Source organism: Botrytis cinerea, chromosome 10 (assembly GCF_000143535.2).
Source record: "Botrytis cinerea B05.10 chromosome 10, complete sequence".
Classification (NCBI taxonomy): domain Eukaryota; kingdom Fungi; phylum Ascomycota; class Leotiomycetes; order Helotiales; family Sclerotiniaceae; genus Botrytis; species Botrytis cinerea.
This window is the reverse complement of record NC_037319.1, coordinates 1650087-1672373: the sequence shown is the minus strand read 5'-3', so window position 1 is coordinate 1672373 and position 22287 is coordinate 1650087. Positions and strand designations below refer to the sequence as shown.

The 22287-nt window shown below is 44.7% G+C and overlaps 7 protein-coding genes across 7 annotated transcripts; 2 read left to right on the top strand and 5 right to left on the bottom strand.

The window, feature by feature from the left end:
- Nucleotides 1-706: 706 nt before the first annotated feature.
- Nucleotides 707-4992, bottom strand: BCIN_10g04340 (hypothetical protein). Its single transcript, XM_001557394.2, has 2 exons — nt 4253-4992; nt 707-4177 (listed from the first exon to the last, which is right to left on the bottom strand). Exons 1-2 carry the CDS (start codon nt 4374-4376, stop codon nt 1593-1595), a joined length of 2709 nt encoding a protein of 902 aa, XP_001557444.1. The 5' UTR covers nt 4377-4992; the 3' UTR covers nt 707-1592.
- Nucleotides 4993-6571: 1579 nt separating this feature from the next.
- Nucleotides 6572-9518, bottom strand: BCIN_10g04330 (hypothetical protein). The gene is made up of 6 exons (XM_024695617.1): nt 8607-9518; nt 8327-8528; nt 8092-8268; nt 7447-8042; nt 7304-7390; nt 6572-7248 (listed from the first exon to the last, which is right to left on the bottom strand). Exons 1-6 carry the CDS (start codon nt 8819-8821, stop codon nt 6753-6755), a joined length of 1773 nt encoding a protein of 590 aa, XP_024551411.1. The 5' UTR covers nt 8822-9518; the 3' UTR covers nt 6572-6752.
- A 402-nt stretch (nt 9519-9920) lies between these two features.
- Bccp4 lies at nt 9921-12283 on the bottom strand. Its single transcript, XM_001557397.2, has 3 exons — nt 11442-12283; nt 10673-11325; nt 9921-10622 (listed from the first exon to the last, which is right to left on the bottom strand). The coding sequence occupies exons 1-3, from the start codon at nt 11926-11928 to the stop codon at nt 10122-10124; spliced, it is 1641 nt and encodes a 546-aa protein (XP_001557447.1). The 5' UTR covers nt 11929-12283; the 3' UTR covers nt 9921-10121.
- A 194-nt stretch (nt 12284-12477) lies between these two features.
- On the top strand, nt 12478-14160 carry BCIN_10g04310 (hypothetical protein). Its single transcript, XM_001557398.2, has one exon. It carries the CDS (start codon nt 13054-13056, stop codon nt 13978-13980), a length of 927 nt encoding a protein of 308 aa, XP_001557448.1. The 5' UTR covers nt 12478-13053; the 3' UTR covers nt 13981-14160.
- Nucleotides 14161-14182: 22 nt separating this feature from the next.
- Nucleotides 14183-15540, bottom strand: BCIN_10g04300 (hypothetical protein). The gene is made up of 4 exons (XM_001557399.2): nt 15427-15540; nt 15197-15290; nt 15084-15145; nt 14183-15029 (listed from the first exon to the last, which is right to left on the bottom strand). Exons 1-4 carry the CDS (start codon nt 15438-15440, stop codon nt 14729-14731), a joined length of 471 nt encoding a protein of 156 aa, XP_001557449.1. The 5' UTR covers nt 15441-15540; the 3' UTR covers nt 14183-14728.
- An 81-nt stretch (nt 15541-15621) lies between these two features.
- Nucleotides 15622-17608, top strand: BCIN_10g04290 (hypothetical protein). Its single transcript, XM_001557400.2, has 6 exons — nt 15622-15717; nt 16084-16108; nt 16184-16266; nt 16315-16420; nt 16504-16691; nt 16742-17608. The coding sequence occupies exons 1-6, from the start codon at nt 15715-15717 to the stop codon at nt 16898-16900; spliced, it is 564 nt and encodes a 187-aa protein (XP_001557450.1). The 5' UTR covers nt 15622-15714; the 3' UTR covers nt 16901-17608.
- Nucleotides 17609-18435: 827 nt separating this feature from the next.
- Nucleotides 18436-22165, bottom strand: BCIN_10g04280 (hypothetical protein). The gene is made up of 4 exons (XM_024695616.1): nt 21623-22165; nt 21329-21574; nt 21241-21273; nt 18436-21189 (listed from the first exon to the last, which is right to left on the bottom strand). Exons 1-4 carry the CDS (start codon nt 21723-21725, stop codon nt 19043-19045), a joined length of 2529 nt encoding a protein of 842 aa, XP_024551410.1. The 5' UTR covers nt 21726-22165; the 3' UTR covers nt 18436-19042.
- Nucleotides 22166-22287: the final 122 nt, after the last annotated feature.

The window sequence follows — 22287 nt, the reverse complement described above, 5'->3', positions numbered from 1 at the left end:
AAATAACCACACCACACCACACCACTTTCCCACTCACCCACTCACCCACCACCAACACATACTCTCGCAATCGCAATCGCAGTCTCGCACGTACGCGCGCATACGCTCCCACTGTCACGATCAATCAACCACCGGAAGTAAATCGTGGGTTAGCGAGGTGGTTCCGTGTGGGTTAACCTAGTTAGTTAATTTTTAAATCTTGAAATCTTTGCCATCCGAGCCGCGCTCTTCATTCATCCATCCATCCATCCGGGATTTTTGATTCGGTACTCAGGACGGAAGGAAGGAAGGAGGAACTATGTTCTGAATGATTCGTAGGTACGGTACGTATCTAGCTAGGTAGGTAGGTATAAGATATCGAATCCGATAGCGATTGATTGACTGACTGGTGATTATGATCATGATGGATAGTATAAGATATGCGATATGCGATATGCGATATGAGATGGATGTAAAATCAATATAGATAAAAACATACATACATACATACATACATACTTACATACCTACATACATACATATACTTATTACCATGCCGCCTAGGAAAACAGGACAACACCACCACAGATGCACGCACGGATTCGAAGTAGAATTAAAGACAGCTCGAGAGGAGACATTATTTTATTACTCTTATTACTCTTATTAAAGTTACTTATTATTAATGCCCAATTTTATCGTGCACAAGAAAGTAAAACATCAATACCTATGTCAAAACGTTAAAATGTTAAAATTGGTGAATCATAGGTACCTACGTATACAGATATTTCCCAGTCCTCTTAATAATAATTATTAGTTCGTCAAGAACTTGAGCGTAGACCCTATTCACTCGTTTCAAATTTCCAAATCATATATACCCCCCCCTCATCACTCTCCTCACTACACCCACCCACCCATCTCATATACATATAAAAAAACTCGTCCCGACTTCTCATTTCTTCTTCCACCCTCCTCGCGAGCAAATAAATAATCTATCGATTTATCTATCCTACACCTACCTCTACCTACCTCCCTTATACTCTCTTTATTCAAATCTGTCCTCCTCTCATCCTCTCATCCTCTCATCCTCTCCAACATCCATTTTCAATCTCCTTACCCTTCCACCCCCCATCTACTTTCCCCTCCCCCTTCCACTCTTTCCCTGATTCTCTCATACACATACACATATATATAATCAAATCATCCCATCTTATCTTCTAAACTTTCAATATTCCTTATTCTTCACCTCCTCCCCTCCTTGTACAAAACCACTTCAATCACTTCAATCACCACAACCCCTTAAAAGGCAAAAAATCAAAATCAAAATCAAAATCAAAAGTATACACATAAAAATATACTATTTCCCCCTCCCCTAAAAGTCTCAAGATACACTAGATATCATAGATACACACACTCCCCACCTCACACTCGACTGCCCTCGACATGGGATATCTCATATGCATTCGCCAAAAGACTTAAAACACAATCCCAGAACTAGCATCTTCATAATGTCTATTCGCCAAATCTTCATGTACAGGCCACTTATTCCTTAGCCCGTACCATTTAATCTTGACTCACTTCTCCTCAACAATACAATTCCACATTATAAAATCGAATCATCTATAAACCCAATTCCCTATCCATAACCCGACCAGAATTCCACCCACTCTCCATCTCAAATCCGTGCTCATACCTCTTACAATTGTATTCCTCCACCATCTCACCCCTGTCACACTTCCATTCGCATCCTCACCCCAATTACCAAATCTAGAATTTTTACTCGGCGTCCCCTCTCCATCCTCAAGCATTGGCAGCAGGTCTGGTTTCAAAGTTGCTCCCAAGCCACCTAACTCATGACTGGTTTGATATTTCTGCCCTTGAACCTGCCCACCACTCGCACCACCTCCATTCAAACCTCCATCAACAATCCATCCGGTAATCTTCTCCGTAGCTCCCTCTACCCTCCAAGCAACCCACGCAAAAACAACCGTAAGCAACGCAGCCTCCGTCCACCTATCCCAAACCCCCAATCTCAAAATACCCTTCAAATCCGCTGCCATCCAAATATGACTCTGTAAAACAAAAGTCTCCAGTGAACATCTTCCCAGCCAAGCAAAAATCGTCGAATGATAACTTCTCAAAATGCTATGAGAATTCCTCAGGGTGACGAATGCAAGAATTGGAACCGCCGAGATATACGGATGCCACCAGAGATAATCTTCTCTATCTGGTGATCTTTCAGTCAAGAGGCGGAAGCCAGGGAGGAGAATAACCGAGGCTACTATGGCGGTGGTTTTGAAAAATATCGGATGGCGAACCACTGGTCGAAGAAGTGTGTCGATTTTAGATTTGCAAATTACGGAAGCGGCTTTGATGCGCGTGAGACGTAGATAGAGAATCGCTGTTATCATACCGATATAAACAATGAACATATCCATTCCAGCGCGATATCTCCATTCTTGCATATTCCATGAAATGGCAAACGTGTACTTCAGTATGAAGGCTAAAACTTCCAGAACTCCAGGGATTTTGATGAAAGCCGTTGTAAGAATAGCTGAAATAAAGATCTTCCCCAATAAGAATCCGATGCTGGAATTCTTCTCTTGCCTTACTTTCAAAGTAAGGTAGACTACCAAGAACCAGAAACTAACAAGTGGAACAAAGTAATGAGCCGTATAATCAGTACGCATCATGTATGACAGAGCACAAGTTAGCATATTCAGTCGGATTAAAACACTGGCCACTCTTTTGAAAGAATAATCTTCTCTTCTCAGGAAATACATCGTGTGACCATATCCTGTCATGAAAAGATAACCAGCAACAAGATTCCGCATGATTTCAAAGAGCCATAGAGTTTTCGATCCATGAGTATAGTGATAAATAAGAATTAAGAATTGCATCCATCCTTTCCACTCGTCAGTTTGATCTCTCGAAAGAAATCCATAATCGAAAGCATGAGCTCTAACTTCATGATTTCCCTTGGAAGGACTCGAAGGATTGTTCATTCGAACGGAAAGAAGACCAGCGACAAGTACAGCAGAAGAAGCGATAAGAACCTCTCTCTTATGAAATTGCTTATGTTCTTTCTCGAACAATTGAGTTCGATCAGCGTAGTAGCAATAGCAGATTGCCAATGCAAAAGTCATAAGAGCACCAAGAACTTCTGGTTGAGGCAATAGACGTCCAACTCTCAAGACATGCTTACGGCGCAATAAAAAGACGCTGGGAAGTAGTATCATCCCAACCAAAACAAAGAGCCATTGAATCGCATTAGGCTGTCGATAGCTATTACAACAAGTTCGGTCGAAAGGATAGCCTCGTTCAACAGAGTCTGCATTACAACGAAGATTAAGCAAAACATCAGCTTTTCGATGGGCCACATTATCAACCACATGCAATCCACTCTCCTCATATTCTCCTTGGCCAGCCCAAGTCATGAGCGAAAAACTCCAAACGATATCAGCTTCTGAATGCGCGGAAACCTGTTGTAAATAATCGTTCATTTGATCGATCTTCTCCGGTGTAATAGTCTCCTCTCGAGAGGGCGATAGAGCCTGATACCAAGGTACCTGTACTGGTGCCAGGAGTAAGAAATTCGGAGATTTCCTCCTCGAAGGAAACGATTGTGACGCTGCAGCTTGTAAAGCATGCTCTCCTCCATCATGATCCATAAAAGGAATAACATGTTCAATCGAATCTCTGAAATCCTTGAAGAAATTCTCCTGTCCATGTCTCGCATACCACAACCCCGGAGCGCCCAATAAGATCAACCCAGCACTCTCATCCGTTTTCGCATCTTGCGCCGGATTTGCATTAAAGCTCTTTAATTCTCGATCCAATCCCGTAGAATTGAGATACGGGTCCCAAATAAACTGGACCGTCACGCCCGAAGAACTGAATTCTAAATCCTTATGTTTGTCCACCAGATCCAAATCCAAATGCTCTGTAATTTGTTCCTCCGCTCTTCTTTGGTCCATCTTCTTTGCGACTGCCCAGAAAATCTGCCGTGTGGTGGAGTCTCCAACGAAGACCAATCTGCGTTCCTTGAAACATTCCTGTATGTCTTTCCGCTTGTATTCATGCATCATACATCCTGGAGGTTGCCAATTCTGAAAAGGATTTTTCGAGCTCCATCTCGGACCTGGATCTAGCCATTGACCTTTATTGAGTAGGGCACCACATTTGTATGGATCGGAGATATCTGCGAGTTGGGTATTAGCTATGGGTGTCTCGGAGTAAGGGGCTGTGCGGAGAGGAGAGTTGGAATGTTAGCTACCTATCCAGCAGTATCTATAGATAACACAAACAATGATAACTGAAATCAGAGCCTGAAAAGCCTTCTCCACCACCGCCGCAATACGGGTTGGCGCCGAAGGAATCGTCACTCTCAGACGAGACATTCTGCACAATGATTCAACCCTTCTCTCAAAGCCCTATCGCATCTATTAAACCGAACACTGGTCGTCCTGCCCTTCCAGCCCAATCCAGTATGTATCGCAAACACAGCAAATCAAAAAAAATAAAAAAAATCAAGCTCAATGCAGAGTTGGAAACAGCCAACAAACAAGGCAGGCTCTCAATCAATCGAGCGACAAAGAAAGCAATCCACTCTCATTAAATCATTCAGCATACAAATCGTTCTTAACCTCAAGTATCAATTACCTTTTCGTGTCCCAGAATTGTGCACCGACGATATGGCGATGGCATCAAGAAAGAAGACTCAACAACCTCCACACCTGTGAAGAAAGAAGGAGAAGGGAATAAGAAGAACATAACTTCCAGATCCAGGAATATGACCTAGTGAGTTAATCTTGTTCGTCAGGAAAGAGGGTAGGTACATCCCATCCAAATTTGAGGGAGAGTCTTGGCTTCTCTCCATCCAACACGCATTTGCTCGAATCACAAATCGGCGTGCCTCCACCCTTGCACTCCTTGTTCGCGATGGAAACCGGCATTACTTAACAATGTGTGAGATGTTACCCAATGCGTATTTTGGCATTCGCGCACTCTCCCCGCAGAAACCCAAGGCCGGCCTTCGTAAAGCAACACCACCAATCCATCCTGCACTCCAATTATGATGTCTATGCGCTTTCCAGCCAATGATCCGGTCGCGTCCAGTCTTGCCAATACGGATATCAGGCACATCACCAATGTGCCAAGCAGACCTCGCAGCCATAAACACATGTCAGCCTCCTGCAAAGAGTTCTTGGTATGAAGGAATGTGAATCTATCAGACGTGAAGCCTCTCGCCCTCTCTCACCAACCAGGGAGGGCCGGTATCCTTTTTCTTTCATTCAGCCCATCCCATCTAACCCTCGTGCCTCTCTAATACTGTGATGCCTATATACACGCCCACGCCCATCCTGCCTCCATATTCCCACTCCACGCCAGCATCGGTCCCGAATCCCATATCAATATCAACATCATCTGCACCGCTTCCCTATCCAAGCCAATCCAAGCCAATCCATCCAGCATCCCACCTCCGAAAAGATACAAGTTGCAACCCAGCAGCAACCAACCCTCCGAGCCCTCCACCCCAAAGAAGCACCACCATCCGAATCCCGAATGCGAGCTTTCCAAAGCCACAGTCAGAAAAGTGGGATCCACCATCCACCATCCAAAAATCCAAACATAATGGAACGAACGCTCGCTCAAAACCAACGAATAAGCTGAACATTAACATTTAACATAGATAGGTAGCTCACCTCACATAGCTTGCTTATCTTAGCCCCGAACCTTCATCGGAGAAGCTTTATCAGATACTCCGTTCGCACACACTGATTATTGATTACACCGCGAGAAAGAAAGAAACCCCCGGAGGTTAAGTTAGTCCGATCTATGGAGCGAAAGATTTTATTTTTTTCTTTCTTTCTTTCTTTCTCTCTCAAAGGATTAATTTCTTTCGTTTTCGTATGAGCAACAGAAAGAAGACACCTACCGACCGACCGACCTACCTACCTACCTAACAAGACAAGTGAAAATTCCACTCTCGTTTGTTTGAGATTGGTATCGGCCTACCACCTATAGCTACTACCCATCTAGGTGTAGCCGCTTCTTTCTTTCTTCCTCTCTCTCTCTCTCTTGCAAGTAATTCATCATCTGCATACACACACACACACATAACCAAATACCAGTCCTTCAGCATGAATATCATTCAATGCGAAAGGTGTAGGTAGGTAGACATACCAAAAAAAAAAAAAAAAAAAAAAAAAAAAAAAGAGCTCCAACAACCAACAGTAGGTAGAGTATCTATCCCTCTCCCTTCCCCTCTCCCTTCCCCTCTCCCTTCCCCTCTCCCTTCCCCTCTCCTCCCCCCTCCCTCCCATCCCGTCTTCTACCTCGCTCGGCCAGCTTCCCCCCAAAGCCGGTCTTGAGCTGGATACCTCACCCACGGATCGTCAAACCATCCTCGAGTGTGCGTACAAGACAAGAGCGAACCCAGCAACGACCTTTGAGTGCGGACCCTTCTTATGCCATATAGGAGATGTTTCGCAATTTGTAGTTGCGACATCCGTTGGATTGAGAGATTTTATGTTGAGTGGAGAAGTAGGGCAAGATGAAGGAATTGGGCGCTGAGATTGACTTTTTTTTTATATGAAAAATAGCAGTAAAAATTTAAAGTTGAAAAATTCATTTCCATTCATTTTGCTCATTTGATCATTATCTACTTTTGAGAATATACCGCCTCCATGCTTTTAGTCTAGCCACTCCAAGCTCAAATACCTTAAACTCGTAGCAGGATTGTATTTTACCCTCTGCTCTGTTCCTCATGCAACCTAATGCCAAGTCCTCTTCGACTTCTTACTTTGTGGCTTAAATCTCTTCTGCATACCTCCACTTCCAGTATCCCTCCCCAACAGTGACCTCTTCAATTCTGTCTTCGCGAGACTTACCGGGTTTGGTCCATTCAAAGTGGTGTTATATGTACTGTTTGATGGCAAAACCTCGAATTGCATCGTTGCGTTACCTTCTCTGTACGTACTCTTTTGCGTTCCCGTCGTCAAGTAAGTTTTATTGCTATCAATGCTAATCAATCCACTTTCAATATCCTTTCTTCCAATAACTCTTTCGAAGATTTCAAGAGAGGCAAGAGGCTGGTAGAAGGGAACTTCGTGACCGGATTCGTAAATGCGGGAGAAGGAGAAGAGACCTGATTGTTTTACTTGGCCGTGGACGATAGAGTCAGAGGTGGTTATATTGGTGTAGCCGGCGAGGGAGAAGTTGGTGGCGTTTACTTCTTCAGAGACTGCTTCTCCACCTAGCCAGTTGCAGCTGAAATTTGTGTTAGGAGAGGGCTAGATTGATGTTTGTACTTGGAAGTACTTACTTGTAATCGGCATCACCAGCCATCATAGCAACGTAAACTCCTTGGCTAAGCAATGCTCTAACCGCCTCAATCGTACCAGACTCTCGACTATTAAGAGGTTAGTAACCTTTGTGAAGTATATATATTTTTTGACTTCCACTTACTCATCATCACCAGTAGCGCCAAAAGCATTTCCTACTGCGTTTGAAGACGTAGAAAAATTCTGGAAAGCACCAATAGCAGCTTGGACCTTTGGTGTATTGAGATATGATGTGTAGTAACCATATGGGAAAGGATCAGGTGTCAATTCTCTCATGTCATATTCATCTCTTCCCAAATAGATGTCATAGATACTTTCTACGAGATCGGCACAGAAAGTATCTGCAGCCTCACAAATCTCATTGATGCCTCTTGCTGCACAGTCTTTGACTTGATCGACACAGTTTCCGGCACCGTAGAGATTGTTGTAGAATTGTGCTTGTACACTCTCGTTGAAGGGAGAATAGTCGTATGTGTTACCAGGGTAGACGGTGAAGTTGTAGTAAGCTTGATATTGGATCAATGGATCATACCAACCATTTCCAATAAGAACTGATTCGAGGGAGATTTGATGAGCACCGGAGATATTCTTGGCGTTTTGCGTTTCAATGTACTCATTATAGATTGGACCATAATGTCCACCATAACTCTCAGTCGCAAAGTGAAATCCATTTCGAGAGTATTCGGGGAAGGCACCCATGAATCCTTGCAACGTTTTCCACTATATTTACATCAGCACATCTCTCTGAAAGATCTGAGTGGAAACTTACGAAGTTGGGAGCTCCAGCTTGGGTAGTATTGACCGTAAGACTTTGATTTGCATAACTGTAAGTTCCACAATCCGAACCCTGTGCATAGTCCGGACAAGTCGCATTTGGCAAAGTGACAATGAGACCCGAGCTAGGATCAATATATCCATTGACTGGAATCGAATATGAGAAACCGACCTGGTAAATGTCAGTTCACGAGTCCACCGCCTGCCTCTCTTCTCCCAACGTTACATACCTGGGTAGGCTGATCAATATAAATCATATTGCTAACATTATTCCAACTATAAGGATTATTGATCACACTGCCCTCTGCATCAATATAACACGGGCCATTTTCCTCAAAAAGACCAATCATGGAAGAAGAGCCCGGTCCGCCGTTGATCCATACTGTTAATGGCGCCTCGGAAGCGTTACCGTTACGAGTTTCGAAAAACCACCTCGAGGGATGTTAACATAACGTTCACTTGGGAATGATGGAGATTTGGTTCATTCAGAGACCAGAAGGAATAGCATACCAAAAAATATGTTGATCCTCATCGACATCCACATATCCCGAGTAACTCTTAACACCTTCCTGCGTTTCACATATACCCGTTGGGACTTCTTTGTATCGAACGGGCAAATCAAGGTATCCAGTGGCATTGATCAGATCTGTAGGAGCCTTGACGAATTGAGCAGCAACTGACGTTGCTGCCGTGAGAAGGATAGGTACCCGGAGTGAGGAATACATGGCGATGATGTGACATGTATCGATTGACGATGAGAAGGGGAGGTGAAGAAAAAGTAGCAGAAAGAAGAAGAAGAAGAAGTAACAAGAGCCACCGCCCTGTTTATCAATCACCGCAGAGATAAATCTTGAGCGGGATTTTTCGCAGGCACCCGATGCATTTCCCATGCACAATCAAGGTTGTATAACTCGCGACGTAGAGTTCCTGCATACACTTTCTAGGTCCATAGCATAAAGACTCAACTTACGAGCTCATCCCTACCTTATCTTGCACCCCAGACGGCGACCAATACGCAATCCCCATAATTCGTTACTCATCAAATGAAGATCGGACGAGCTAAGATGTCGTCGACATCTCGAAGAGGAAGGTGCTGAAACATCGTGGCCTCCTTCGTCATCGATCCCTCTCATCGCGATAAGACAAACACTGCACACCTCGGAAGATTACCGGCCACCGGGTTTCAACGGTCAAGCCTCATTGCAATCGGTAAGCAGTGCAACAGCGTAACAGCGTAACAGCGCATCCTAGGAGGAGTATCGTGGGAACATTGTCATTACTTGAAAGCTGATGCTAATAGCCAGCGATTGTGATGGAGAAACGGCTCTATATTGTATCGTGGAACTAGAGCTATTTCTAGTCGCTAGCACCGGGCATGAAAAAGAAATACGGAACGTCGGTTCGCAGCTAGGATAACTATGCAAGAAAGAGAATAATAACACAATAAACTTTCACAATCGTCAAGTTTCACCTCGAGAGATAAACTGCTTTCAAGCATCAGAGGCTTTCAATGTGTCAATCGAAATCTGACAGTCAGATGTGTGAATGTTCCAACTCGGATTTTACATTTTCGACCATTTCAATCTCGCAATTGATATCGGATGAGTAAATGTTCACCTATCAATCCAGACAGAACAATTATTAGATGCTAGGCAGTTTCAATATATCAATTCATGTTCGACACATAGGTCCTGGAAATGTCCGCTTTCTAGCTTCCTCGTGGTTAGCTTTCAAAGGGACTGTATCTCACTTCGCATATAATTAAACATTGTCCATTGAGTAAACGGAAACCAATCCGAGTAAACCAAATAGGACGGTGGTCACTGAGCGAGTAAAAGTTTCCAAGTTCATTTGTTTAATATGTTAGATTAATGTATCCATGTTATTCCGTTACTGTAGTACAATCGAAAGAAAGTGTCCGATTCCCATCCATGCCATGCCCATCCTCATCGCAATAAATACAATTTGCTTCCTTCATTCCTCATCCATGCATATTCTAATCTAAGATAGCCAATATCTATAGATCTAGAGAGTATAGTCATTCAACCATTTGTTGAGGAAATCTAACGAAGCCTCAGGTTGGTCCATTGGGACCATGTGTCCAGCACCAAAGATACGAGCGAATGTGAAGTTACCACTGCTCTTGAAGGTACCAGTCTTGTGTCCACTCTCCAATTGGAGATCCTTGGTCTTGGCGGCATTGAAATCCTTCTTGCCAGGCCATTCAAGAGCATCAGTCCATGCTTGGTTTCCGAGCCAGTTGCAGATGAAATCAGCATCACCAGCATAGATCAAGACTGGGATTTGCTCGAGGATACCTGGTACCAAACGGTGGAAAGGCTTCATCCAGTCACCTTGGAAGAGGAAGTTTCGGTTGATATCGAAGTTGCAGCTGTCGTAACTGCTGACTTCAACACCGAGTTCCTTTTGCACATCGGCCTTGTTCAAGAACTCGCTAATCCAGCCAAGGGCAGAGTAGCACAAGTTGCTGGTGTCTTCACATTTACCACGGACATCATAAACATTCTATAACGTGTTAGCATCTTGTACCTCGCGGATTGTTTGGTTTTACACACCTGTCCAGTTCGTTGGTAAGGTCCCATCATGGCATTGTTGCAGTAAATGCTTGCTGGAACGCAAGACCAAACACTCTCGCTGTCGTAGCAGTTTTGGATCAAACTTTGGCAACGTGGAAGAGCGTTATCCATAGCTTGACATTCACTGGCACCGAGAACGGCTGGCCATCCACCATCTCCACAAGCCATTGGTCTGTAGTGTTCGTATTGTGTAAGTCCATCGGTCAAACCGTTACCGATAAGAACGGACTTGAGGTTGATGTTGCGTTTCTTGTGAGACAAGATCTCACTGGTGAAAACTGGAATGTAATGGCCAGCATAGGATTCACCAGCAATGTGGAAATCTTGCTTGGCGTATTCGGGGAATTGTTTGAAGAACAAGGTGAGAAGAGCATAAACATCCTTGCCTGCAGCAACTGTGTTGCTAACAGATGAACCACTGTATGAGTATCCAACATTGACCGGTTGGTCAAGGAAGATGACGGAAGCATTAGCGTTCCATGAGTATGGGTTGTTGTGTAGTTTGAGGTTCTTGTCGATTGAGGAAGGGCCAAGTTCGAGGAAGAGGCCGGTCAAAGAAGAGCATCCTGGCCCTCCGTTCAACCAAAGAACGACTGGATCGTTCTTAGGGTCATTTCTAGATTCAAAGAACCCTAAATCTCATTAGCACGTTTGTTCGCAGTAGAAAATGATACCGGAAGAAAGTGGTGGCGTCGTGATCAAGAAATGTGCTCCATCGTCAGGTCATCAAAAGAAAAGTAACACTCACAATAGAAAAGATGCTTATCATCCTCCTCATCATCCAAATAACCACTGTATTGCTTGACGGTATCAACGCCGAGCTTACTAGGGTCAACCTTCTTAGCTCTCAAGTTATATTGCTCAAGCTTTCCATCAATCTCACGCTCCTTCTCTCCCTTTGAGTTCTCGACCCAAACGCTTTGAATGTCTGCGCCTTTGACAATGTAATCCCAAGTAGAATCTGGTTTTCTTGTATGAGGTTTTGGTTCCGAGAAGAAGGCAGCTTTTTCCATCGCTTCCGGGAAAAGCATGGAAACTTCATCCCAGATAGCTTTGGCTTCGGCAGTCATGCCCTTCATGGAACCAGTGAGGTGACCCAAAGATTCCATTGATTTAGACCAGGCATCCGAGACCGGCTTTGTTGCTGATTTGAATGGGTTCTGGAGAACCTGCTGTTGGGGCGTGATGGATGCCGCAGCAGCGCCCACAAGGACGGTTGATGCGAGAAGCTTCATGATGAAGTGCAATGCAGAGTAGCAGCGGTAGTGTTGTTGTGCTTTTATTCTATTTCATATGATGATTTCCAAAAGAGGCGGATGTGGTGACGAAGAATAAAGAGATGGAAGATGGAATGGAAAGAGGAAGGAAGAAAGAAGGACGAGAGATGGATGGGAGAGACGGGATCTTTGAATAGTAGGGTTTCAAGGCGGTAACTGGGGAGCAAGTTGAATAGGGTAACCAAGAGCGACCCAAGTTGCTGATGTGCTCGTGCCTGGGCTTGTGCTTGGTTGCTGGCTGCTGGCTGCTGGCTGCTGGCTGCTGGCTGTGCTCGTGCCTCGATTACGATTACGTAGCAAGGCACCCTGGGGCGTTGGAGGTTGGATGGATGGATGCTTATCGCTCCAGCCATGGGAATTACAGCTGCTGCATCGCACAATCACCAGTCTGGCTAATACTATCGATCAAAAGACCACCAAACCATCTATGTTACGGTTCCAGCCCGCACTTGCCATATTAACTATCGCATCAAGTTATCTCTCCATCTCTCCATCTCTCCGTCTCTCGATGTCTCGACATATCACCGTGAACGCTTCGTCCCATCGCAACGTGAAGCTGTCGGGGCCGATCCTTCCAACCTCTGCAGCGAAACCCAGCGTATCACAACAGAGCCTGGGGCTAGTCTCAGATTCCCCTGACGCCACTGCATAGTATATCTGTCAAGGTACCCGCGATGAGCACATGACTCTGGTCTCAGACTTTCATTCACCGATAAACCCATGATTCAGATATGGACATGAGGGCTGTACGGTAAAGGAGCCCCGGTTCGAATTGTGCTTCTTCGCATTACCAGCATGGCTCATTGTGACTCACGATGAAGATATTGTGCGAGATGATAATACTGCCGGACGTTCTCCCACCCCCATCCCACTCAGATAAGTGTAGATAAGCTCGAGACGCTCAGAAATGGCGGCGAATTTGATATCGAACATGCCGTGCCTTTGTTGCTAGTGACTCAGCCGTTCCCGCGGGGTGATGTAAGGGTAAGCCCGCGCAAAAAGAAAAATCTCCAAGGCCATTAAGAAAAAAAAGACAATCCAACTTCCTTTTTTGCGATCAACACCATCCTACAAACCGTCAATATGCCCATCAATCAACCCTCTAACCAGATCAAACTCACAAATGTATCCCTGGTACGCTACAAAAAGGCAAAAAAGCGTTTCGAGATCGCCTGCTACAAGAACAAAGTACTCGAATGGCGGTCCGGCAACGAAAAAGACATCGACAATGTTCTCCAAATTCCTAACGTTTTCCTCAATGTCTCGCGAGGACAAACTGCACCGACGGCCGATCTAGCAAAGGCCTTTGGAAAAGATACTCCCGTCCAAGACATCATTCTCGAAATATTAAACAAGGGAGAGTTACAAGTGGGAGAGAAAGAACGTCATGCACAGCTGGAGCGAGTGCACAACGAAGTGATCAGTATCGTAGCCAGCAAACTGGTGGATCCAAAGTCGAAGCGCGTGTACACCACCGGAATGATAGAGAAAGCACTTGAGATGCTCAGTTCGCAGGGTTCGCAAGCACAGGAAAAAGAGAAGAATCTGGGCAGCGAAACTGCAACCCCGACGACGGGAGAAGAAGGAGAGGCAAAGCCAATACCGAGAGCGAGGGAACATGCTTGGACGGGTGTTGTGGCTACAAAGAGCGCAAAGAGTCAGGCGTTGGAAGCGATGAAGGCGTTGATTGCTCACCAGCCCATTCCAGTCGCGAGAGCAAGGATGAGGTTGAGAGTTACCCTGCCTACCAAGATTCTAAAGCAGGTTGTTAAGGCTCCTGGACCAAAATCCGTTGATGAGGGAGAGGGTGATAAGAAGGAGACGGTCAAGGATAGAGTATTGGGATATGTAGAGCAGGTCGAGACTCAGGATGTGATGGGTGCAGAGTGGGAGGTAGTAGGCTTTGTAGAACCTGGTGCCTTCAAGGGAATAGGAGATTTCATCAGTACGGAGACGAAGGGACAGGGCAGAGTTGAGGTGTTGGATATGGCTGTTACTCATGAAGACTAAAGGGTCCAAGTCTTCTGTTGCAACTTGGGTCTGGTATCATTTAGCGGGTCTAGAATGGCGTTAGGGGTAGCAAAAGTAGTTTACATTTTACCTTGTGGTTATATATCCTGTATGTTGATTGGTTTGTCATTTTGAGAATCAAAGAAAGTTACGTCGTGCACATTAGCAGATATGATTACAGCATTTTGACACAAGCGAATAATGATACGGGTCATATAAACTAGATATATCACTGTGGAATTTGTAGTTTCAAAGACTTCTTGGTAGATAGCCGAAAGGTAGAGTTCGTTAAGAACAAAACGTGATGCAAATATAAGCTCCAATAGTTGCCACTTGCTCCTTCCAAATCTAGAATTCGAGGGCCATTGAAAAACAAGTTACTTCCTTCCCTTAAATGGAAACGATAATAGGCGAAGGGGTAGCATAAAATACATCAACGCCCCTATTTGTATGCAGAGGTAGCAATTTCAATTACGGCTTTGGGACGTTTGAATTCCAAATTCTTTGTGAAAACAGCTCTCATAATTCGTGGGCATACCTGAAAATTAATCTTGGCACATTGTTCTGAAAGCACAAAAGATTATAGTGAAGCCATTGATGATTTATTGTTTCCTTTTCATGAACTGATTTCCCTGGGGCATGCCCAGTAACAGCATCATGCTGTAGAAGCTGTTAAGCCAGAAGTAAAGTACCAGTCCATCGCAAAAGCCACACTCCACCCAACCGTAAATCCCAGAAGCGCAAATATTTAGTTTCCCTTCTTCTTGGAAACACCGACGGTTCTACCTCTGCGACCAGTGGTCTTGGAGTGTTGTCCACGGACACGGAGACCCCAGTAGTGACGGAGACCACGGTGAGCACGGATCTTCTTGAGGCGTTCCAAATCGTCACGGAGCTTGGAGTCGACACCGTTAGCGAGAACTTGGGAGTCCTTACCATCGACGATATCGCGTTGTCTGTTGAGGAACCAGGATGGGATCTTGTATTGGGTTGGGTTTTGGATGATGGTAACGATTCTCTCGAGCTCTTCGGAGGTGAGTTCACCAGCGCTGTGATTGATTAGTCCTTCGCCCTTCTACTATCGTGTCTAGTGTGTTCCATACCGCTTGTTGAGATCGACATCAGCCTTCTTGCAGACCAAGTTGGAGTAACGACGTCCGACACCCTAAAATGGAATTAGAATGAAAACTAGGCGATAGGAATGGTGAATGCTCGCCTTGATTTTGGTTAAAGCGAACATAACCTTCTGCTTTCCCTCAACGTTGGTGTTGAGCAGACGCAGAATGTATTGAAAGTTGGACTTCTCCCCGCTGTAAACAAGTTGTCAGTAAATCGTCGAAATTGGGGGACCAGAAACCATCATTTTGAAGCGCATCCTCATTAAAGGTCGCAAAACAAAATTTCCAGCATTTCGGTCTTGAAAAAAGGGAAATTTGGGTGTCGCACGTAACAAGTGACATTTTGGGCGACGGTATCTGGAATTGTCGATGGTGTCGAGAGGCGTTTCGAGAGGCAGAAAGTTCAAGAGGTCAAAAAAGTTCATACAATTCGCTTCACTTCAGGAAAGTGCAAAAGTCGATTTTAGCGCGCTTTCCGTATTTGGCTTAGGCAAGTCATGTGCTTAGGGCAAACTACAATCAAGCGAGCCAAAACGGAAGGAACTCCCAAAAATTTACAGCATCAAGATCATACCGAAATTTTCCGTACTAACGACCGCAGCAACCAAACGTCAAGATGGTACGTTGAATGTGTTTCCTATTGTTACTCTGGAGGATGTACGATTGTTTGGAATCAATTGCGACAATTAGATGTTGGAAAATCGACAATTGGGGACTTGGGTGATGGAGGGGCCGACTACAGGGAAATTCGAAGTCGCCGAGCCAGATCTTTGGCTCAACTGATGTGGAGAGTTCTGTAAAGATATCTCTGGTGGTGGGAGGATTTTATTGCAAAGAAATCTGGCACTGTTGAGTCGAGTTCTTAGTCTCTTTGTACTGGGTACATCGCAGATTGCGCTGGTGACGGAAGATCTACCTGGATCATTATATTTTGGATACACAGTTTTTACTTGGATACATGGCTAATGAAGATGTCTGTTTATAGGTACGATACGCTGCTACTGAGATAGGTACGAAAATGCAATCGACTTTGCTTGCCTCCGAAAAACTTACCTCCCATGGGTAATTGCTGACTTTACGATCAGAATCGGCCAAGAGCGCCAGATCCCGCGGTTCTTACCTCCGTGTTTCTTTCAAGAATACCCGTGAGACAGCACAAGCTATCAACGCAAGTTTTCGAAACCTTTACGATTCGACAAATACTAATACTGCGTAGGGATGGAAGCTCCAGCGCGCCGTCAAGTTCCTTGAGAACGTTCAAGAACACAAGGAGGCTGTTGCCATGAGAAGATACGCCGGAGGAACTGGACGTGCTGCTCAAGGTATGTTCGAGCATTGATATCAGAAGGGAATCGAGAATTTTGGATTAGAAAAGATCGGGAGGCTGATAGGGATATTTCAATAGGAAAGCAATTCGGTGTTACCCGTGCTAGATGGCCAGTCAAGTCCGCCGAGTTCCTCCTCGGTCTCTTGAAGAACGCTGAGGCCAACGCCGATACCAAGGGTCTCGATACCGGAAACTTGATCGTCAAGCACATCCAAGTTAACCAAGCACCAAAGCAACGTCGTAGAACTTACCGTGCTCACGGTCGTGTAAGTTCACATCGAAAGTCTACGATATACCCAATACTAATATTTAATAGATCAACCCATACATGTCAAATCCTTGCCACATCGAATTGATCTTGACCGAAGGAGAGGAAGTTGTTCAAAAGTCCGAGGCCGTTGCTGGACGTGAGACCGCACACTTGTCTTCAAGACAACGTGGTGCTCGTATCCGTCAAGCTATCACTGCTGCATAGATGTTCTCTTTTTATGGTTGGCTGGGGTTTGCGCGAATGGGCATTGATATGAAGGTCATCATACAAGGTTATTTCAAAAAATGGATGGCTTGTACAGGTGACTTATTGCTGCACTATAAATGAACCATTAAATGAAATACTTGCAGAAAATTTAATTGCCTCTTGACGAATTTTTCTGACTCTTGCCACGGGTGCTTGTGATATATTTGCACTTGTTCTCGAGCACTGCCAAGTCAGGCACAATCTTATGGGAGTCGGAGAAACCTCAAGCTCCAGGTCAGATCAGACGCTATCCACTACATGCAAATCTCAATTCTCTTTCACGAGACGTGGGCCTAGATCATTCTAAAACGGTTGACAACTAATCGTTCATCAACAGAGCGGCAGTTGGCTTTTAGCAATAGCCAAAGTAGATCTCGGCATCGACAGCATCTGCATCCCAGCTCTCCATGCCTAGATACCCAAGCTTAGACCATATCTACTTGCAGCCCGACCCGTCTCACATCCTCAATACACACGTCCAGCTCCTATCGCTAGAATCGAACACAGCAACCAACCTTTCAATACCTGCAATACGATCTGCATTCTGGATTCTGGATTCCTCGCTATCAGCTTTACCCATGCATGTCCAACCCCCGTTTACGCCCCATCAAATATAGCTTAGTATCTTTCAATACAGCATAGCAAGTCCACACTGTATAGTGCCCAGAGGTCCTTGAGCTTTCACGAACAGGAGCTTATTAGGTGGCTTGTTACTCTTCTTTATAACTGTTACTCTTAGCGTAGATTCATTCGATACCGAGTTTTCTGCGGGATCCCCAGTATCTACCCATCTTTTCTTATTCAGCCCTTTCAGCTCCCTCCTGTCCAGAGGCCTTCATCACCTCACTCTATATTCATTCAGCACTCAAACATGCCATCACCCATCTCCCACACTCCCTAAAGCACTCACCCACCTTTCTCCTTTTCTCTCCTCTCCTCTCCTCTCCTCTTCCATTTCCACCTCCCCTTAAACACGACCACCTCTCACTCAATCACTCCATCATCCCATCTAACTCACCCCACTAATCCAGCACTATCCAAATCCATACCCACATTCCTCCCTTCCTCCCTTCCTCCCTTCCTTTCACACCCTCGTCACCATCACCATCACCATCACCAACCGTCTAATCTCCCAAACAATTCACAACCTAGAGTTTATCCCCAACGACAATCAATAATACCATCTTGATAAGACACCAAAAACGAAGATAAAGAGAAAAGACAAGAGAGTAAGAATACGAAAAGGGAATGAGAAAGGGAATCAGATTAGGGTGTTTCATTATCAGAATAAACGTACTCGGGGTTTCCAATAGCCTTCTTGAATACAATCTAAGAATCAAAGGCTTTGGATCGATTTCAAATGGTTTGAACTGTTGAATTCATTCCAAGTATTGAAATGCTCTCGTATATCGGAAGCTGTCCAGACCACCAAACACCTTGAACTCATCATTATCATAGCATGCAATCACGTCACATCAACGCACTACATAATTTGAATAAATTCTCATTATGTACTATTACTATACACTAATCCTACAGAGTAACAAGAATTGCCTGACTATCTTCGTCGTCATCACTCATATCAGTTCCCAAAGCGCCATAAAATATTTCATGTCAACAATCCAATGATTGATAGATATCAGCAAATCTGTGATACAGAAGGTGCATCTGATCCAATCAATGTTGTTGAACACAATTATTTGTGATCTTGAATCATCCGATGTCTTCGCTGAACTCCCTCCCCAATGATTTTCCATATGAAACTCCCGTCCAATCCATATTATAATAAGCCGTGAGACCAATTGTTTACCCTAATATGCAACCTGAAATGCGGATTGAAGATAATATTAAGAACCCATTCGTTATGCTTTGGTGCCATGCCATAATGACCCCGCCATGCTGCTCCAAGAGAGAGAAAAAAGGTAGTAGTATACAAGAAATATTTGTATAAGATAATAAATCCGTCCTAAGACATCTTTATCCCACACAAACAAACCCCAAAGAAAGAAATTATTGTGGTACCAGTAGGATTAGTACAATGACAAGGTAATTGCAATTTGTGCCCTTGTAGAATATGAGAAAATTTATTGATGCATCAAATTAAACTTCAGGAGCTGAAGCTGAAGTTGGAGCTGCAGCTACAATGAATCCATTGAATCTTCCAAGACCTGCGCGTAGGATCCCATCATGATTTGCTTCAGTCGTTAACTGCGTAGGCAAATTTCCCCAACCAAGAGTCATGTTCCAAACATTTTGTAGAACCTCGACTTCAAGATCGCTCATCGCATTTGTGATTGAAGCAAGTAGGCTGTCACCCGGCTTCATCATGATGCTCTCATAGTCATTGATCCTCTTTGTTACTCCAGCAGGTACGGATCCCCGCTGCTCACCACCACCTTCATGAATTGCTGACTGATTGAATTCAAGAGGAAGTCGGGCATATCCACATGACTTGAAAACGAGTTGTTTCAAACTACTTTGAGTTTTGGGTTGGGGCTCTGCACTAGATTCGTTGGAATGGCGCAAATCTGCCAGCCTAATACCAGGAGACAAATTGTCAATAACCTGAGCCCAGGAACCATTGCGAGGTTCATTGAGCCACTCTGGTTGGGAATTTGAATTGGTTGTGACCACTGGCAACTGCGTGGCTGGGGGCGCTGCTGCTAGAAATGGTGGGACTGCAGGCATGTTGGGCGGAAACAACGCGGCATGTGCAGCAAGATGATGGTTATTGGCGAAGCCCATATTTGCCGCCATATCTACCGCCATGGCTTGTGCCAAAGCATTCTGCTGGTGATTTGCTCGAGGCATTGGGTGTTGTCCAGGACGAATGAAGGCGGTCAATGAAACCGAATCAAGTGTTAAGGATTCAAGGCTGCATTGTTTGAGATCATTGACAAAGCGCGTCAATAAATGAGGACTTAACCAGCAGTTTTTCAATGACAGATTCTTGATATAGGGTAGCGACAGAACTTCCTTCTCCCCTTTTCTACTAACCATGCTCATTGAATCTGATACTATGGGAGCAGCAAGTATATGCTGGTTCCGGCAGAAGAGACCAGGAGCATACTCTCCACCGCCGACCCATTCAAAATGTAAAGACTCGATTTGCTGACGTCGAGATATTTGTTTGGAGAGAAGCTGAAAGACGCCAGTGACAGCCTTAGATGGACGTAACTTGATATCTTGAACCCAACTGGTAGGGAGTTTGACAAGTTCACGCCAGTCGGGAATAATGCCTAGAGATAGCTCCAACAAATTTGGTAGGCTATTCCAAAAATCGTCGCGAATGAGGTTTGGCAAGTGTCTGTTTGGCAAGCGGGCGATGGTAAGTTTCTTAACACCGGCAAATGTGACTGGACTATCGATAACGGCAATAGTAAAAGTTTGCATGAATGCTCGCTGAGCCCATTCAAGTTCAAGTAACATCTCTTTTTGTGCGCAGGTGAGATCGTTCGGCTTTAGAGGAATGCCCTTTGATGTTAACCTAGGCTTGCGACCTAGGGCGGCGTTAAATCCAGAGCGTTCAGGAACATTGCTGGAAACGTTGCCTTCACTTTGACCATTACTCTCGTCTTCACCATCAGTCGAAACTCTATCCTCGGCGTTCAATCTTTCATCATCATCATCTTCTTCTTCGTCTACAACTGCAGGATTGCCAGATCCAAAATGGTTTCCGAGTATACGAGCAATGCCCTCTTCAAAATCAGTATAAGGAATGGAGGGCGCATGAGGGACTCCATCTTGTGTATGTGCACTCGCTGGGCCTCCGTTGGGGTGAGAGAGGCTGAGATATTGGTTAATTTGCTCGCCACCGTATCCTGATTCCTGAAAGACTCTTTGAAGTAGTGAACGTGTGTCGTTCAAAAGCTCTGTTCGGAAAGGTGGAGTGACCTGATGCGGTCGCATGTTCTGCTTTGGCGCAGGTTCTGATTCTGGTTCGAATCTTGTTGATCCAAACACCGCGGGTTTCTCGCCACGCTGAATAACCTTGTGGTTGACGTCTGGACCAGCAAGCCATCCCAATCCTCCATCGATGGATAGGCCAAGTTCTTCTGCTGCTACAACGAATTGAAATGCTTTTGTCATCGTTCGAGTTTCGTCAGCTTTCTGTTCTAGACCCTCTAATTGTGCATATCTATTATATTCCTGGAATGGCCATTTGTAAGAACCCCAGAAAGTTGTGATTGTGTCGTGGTTATGCTTTACGGGAGGTTTAGTCAACTTTGCAATATCAACTTCGAAGGCTAATTAAGTTATTAGCAATTGAAGATGTTTGGAGGGGTGAATTAACATACACATAGCAAAGTGTCTGATGTGCCGACCAAAACCTAAGGGATATTAGTAACGCTGAAAACCAACCTGATAGAGTTAATCATTATATACCTTGAAAGATGCGCATGCCTTTATCTTGTAACAAGATCGAGCTATGAGAAGTGGACGGCTCGGAAGCGATGCCGTAAATCTCTGGTCTAAATGGAACCACTACATATTTGAAGAGGTATTCGGAGACGTTTGCTTCAAACTCATGATTTACCAATCGCATTTTATGGATGGTGGATCGAGGGAGATTCTTGATGATGAGATTGAAGATCTCCACCGGGAGTCTATGGGGTGGCCAGCCATTTTGACCTACTTTGATCAATGAATTGTATTACGAGGATGTGTCCTAGAACCTACCTGTTGTCACCGTCATGACTTCTTTTCCTTTTCCTTTTGCCGTCTGCGCCTGGTCGGGAGTTCTCTGGCTAAGCTTGCGACGCTTTGGGGAATTTATATCCATTGTATGCGAGAATATACACAAGTTTAAATGAACTGAGGTGCCGAGCACAATTAGTATAGCAACACAGGAAGGAACGATCCCGAGGTCCTTTAATTTTAGGTGCGAGGAACCGTGAAGATTATCCTGTTCTGAAAAGGGGGGATATCAAGAGTAGTGCTCTTAATTTTGTTGGCGATTGCAATTGTAGTCATGTAGTTTTGTGTGCCGTTATACGACGATAATCTTCTTCAAAGAGTTGTAAGATTAAGGTTACAAACGGGAATTGGGAAACACTCCGAGGGAAAGAAGAGAACCAAAGCAAAAACCTGTGGTTCTCTTATTGATGGAACTCCAAGTATTTCCAAACACTTGGTGTAAATACTTTTGATGGTATGAAGAATTGGTTGTGAAAGATGTGATGAAAGGTTGTTGTCCATTAGGCTGAGGTCTGGCTGCCCCTCAGGTGGAGGAACGTCATGCTAGTTTATCTCCGAAGTGCGATGAGCGTAAGGGTGTAGACAGCCTTGTCTGTTGATGCCTAAGGCCATGATACATGGTCTTTGCGCTGGCTCGAGGCTGGCCA

Excerpts from the sequence above, each read along its gene's own strand:
- BCIN_10g04280 (XM_024695616.1), bottom strand. The coding sequence starts at position 21,725 with ATGGATATAAATTCCCCAAAGCGTCGCAAGCTTAGCCAGAGAACTCCC. Across the intron at positions 21,274-21,328 it reads AGGCATGCGCATCTTTCAAG|GTTTTGGTCGGCACATCAGA; the intron begins GTATATAATGAT and ends AATATCCCTTAG. Across the intron at positions 21,190-21,240 it reads CATCAGACACTTTGCTATGT|CCTTCGAAGTTGATATTGCA; the intron begins GTATGTTAATTC and ends TAACTTAATTAG.
- BCIN_10g04340 (XM_001557394.2), bottom strand. The coding sequence starts at position 4,376 with ATGTCTCGTCTGAGAGTGACGATTCCTTCGGCGCCAACCCGTATTGCG. Across the intron at positions 4,178-4,252 it reads CTATAGATACTGCTGGATAG|ATATCTCCGATCCATACAAA; the intron begins GTAGCTAACATT and ends CCCAACTCGCAG.
- Bccp4 (XM_001557397.2), bottom strand. The coding sequence starts at position 11,928 with ATGAAGCTTCTCGCATCAACCGTCCTTGTGGGCGCTGCTGCGGCATCC. Across the intron at positions 11,326-11,441 it reads TGATAAGCATCTTTTCTATT|GGTTCTTTGAATCTAGAAAT; the intron begins GTGAGTGTTACT and ends AATGAGATTTAG. Across the intron at positions 10,623-10,672 it reads CTTACCAACGAACTGGACAG|AATGTTTATGATGTCCGTGG; the intron begins GTGTGTAAAACC and ends AACACGTTATAG.
- BCIN_10g04300 (XM_001557399.2), bottom strand. Across the intron at positions 15,146-15,196 it reads TCGCTTTAACCAAAATCAAG|GGTGTCGGACGTCGTTACTC; the intron begins GCGAGCATTCAC and ends ATTCCATTTTAG. Across the intron at positions 15,030-15,083 it reads GATGTCGATCTCAACAAGCG|CGCTGGTGAACTCACCTCCG; the intron begins GTATGGAACACA and ends AATCAATCACAG.
- BCIN_10g04330 (XM_024695617.1), bottom strand. The coding sequence starts at position 8,821 with ATGTATTCCTCACTCCGGGTACCTATCCTTCTCACGGCAGCAACGTCA. Across the intron at positions 8,269-8,326 it reads ATATTGATCAGCCTACCCAG|GTCGGTTTCTCATATTCGAT; the intron begins GTATGTAACGTT and ends GACATTTACCAG. Across the intron at positions 8,043-8,091 it reads AAGCTGGAGCTCCCAACTTC|TGGAAAACGTTGCAAGGATT; the intron begins GTAAGTTTCCAC and ends ATGTAAATATAG.
- BCIN_10g04310 (XM_001557398.2), top strand. The coding sequence starts at position 13,054 with ATGCCCATCAATCAACCCTCTAACCAGATCAAACTCACAAATGTATCC.
- BCIN_10g04290 (XM_001557400.2), top strand. Across the intron at positions 16,267-16,314 it reads AGACAGCACAAGCTATCAAC|GGATGGAAGCTCCAGCGCGC; the intron begins GCAAGTTTTCGA and ends AATACTGCGTAG. Across the intron at positions 16,421-16,503 it reads AACTGGACGTGCTGCTCAAG|GAAAGCAATTCGGTGTTACC; the intron begins GTATGTTCGAGC and ends ATATTTCAATAG.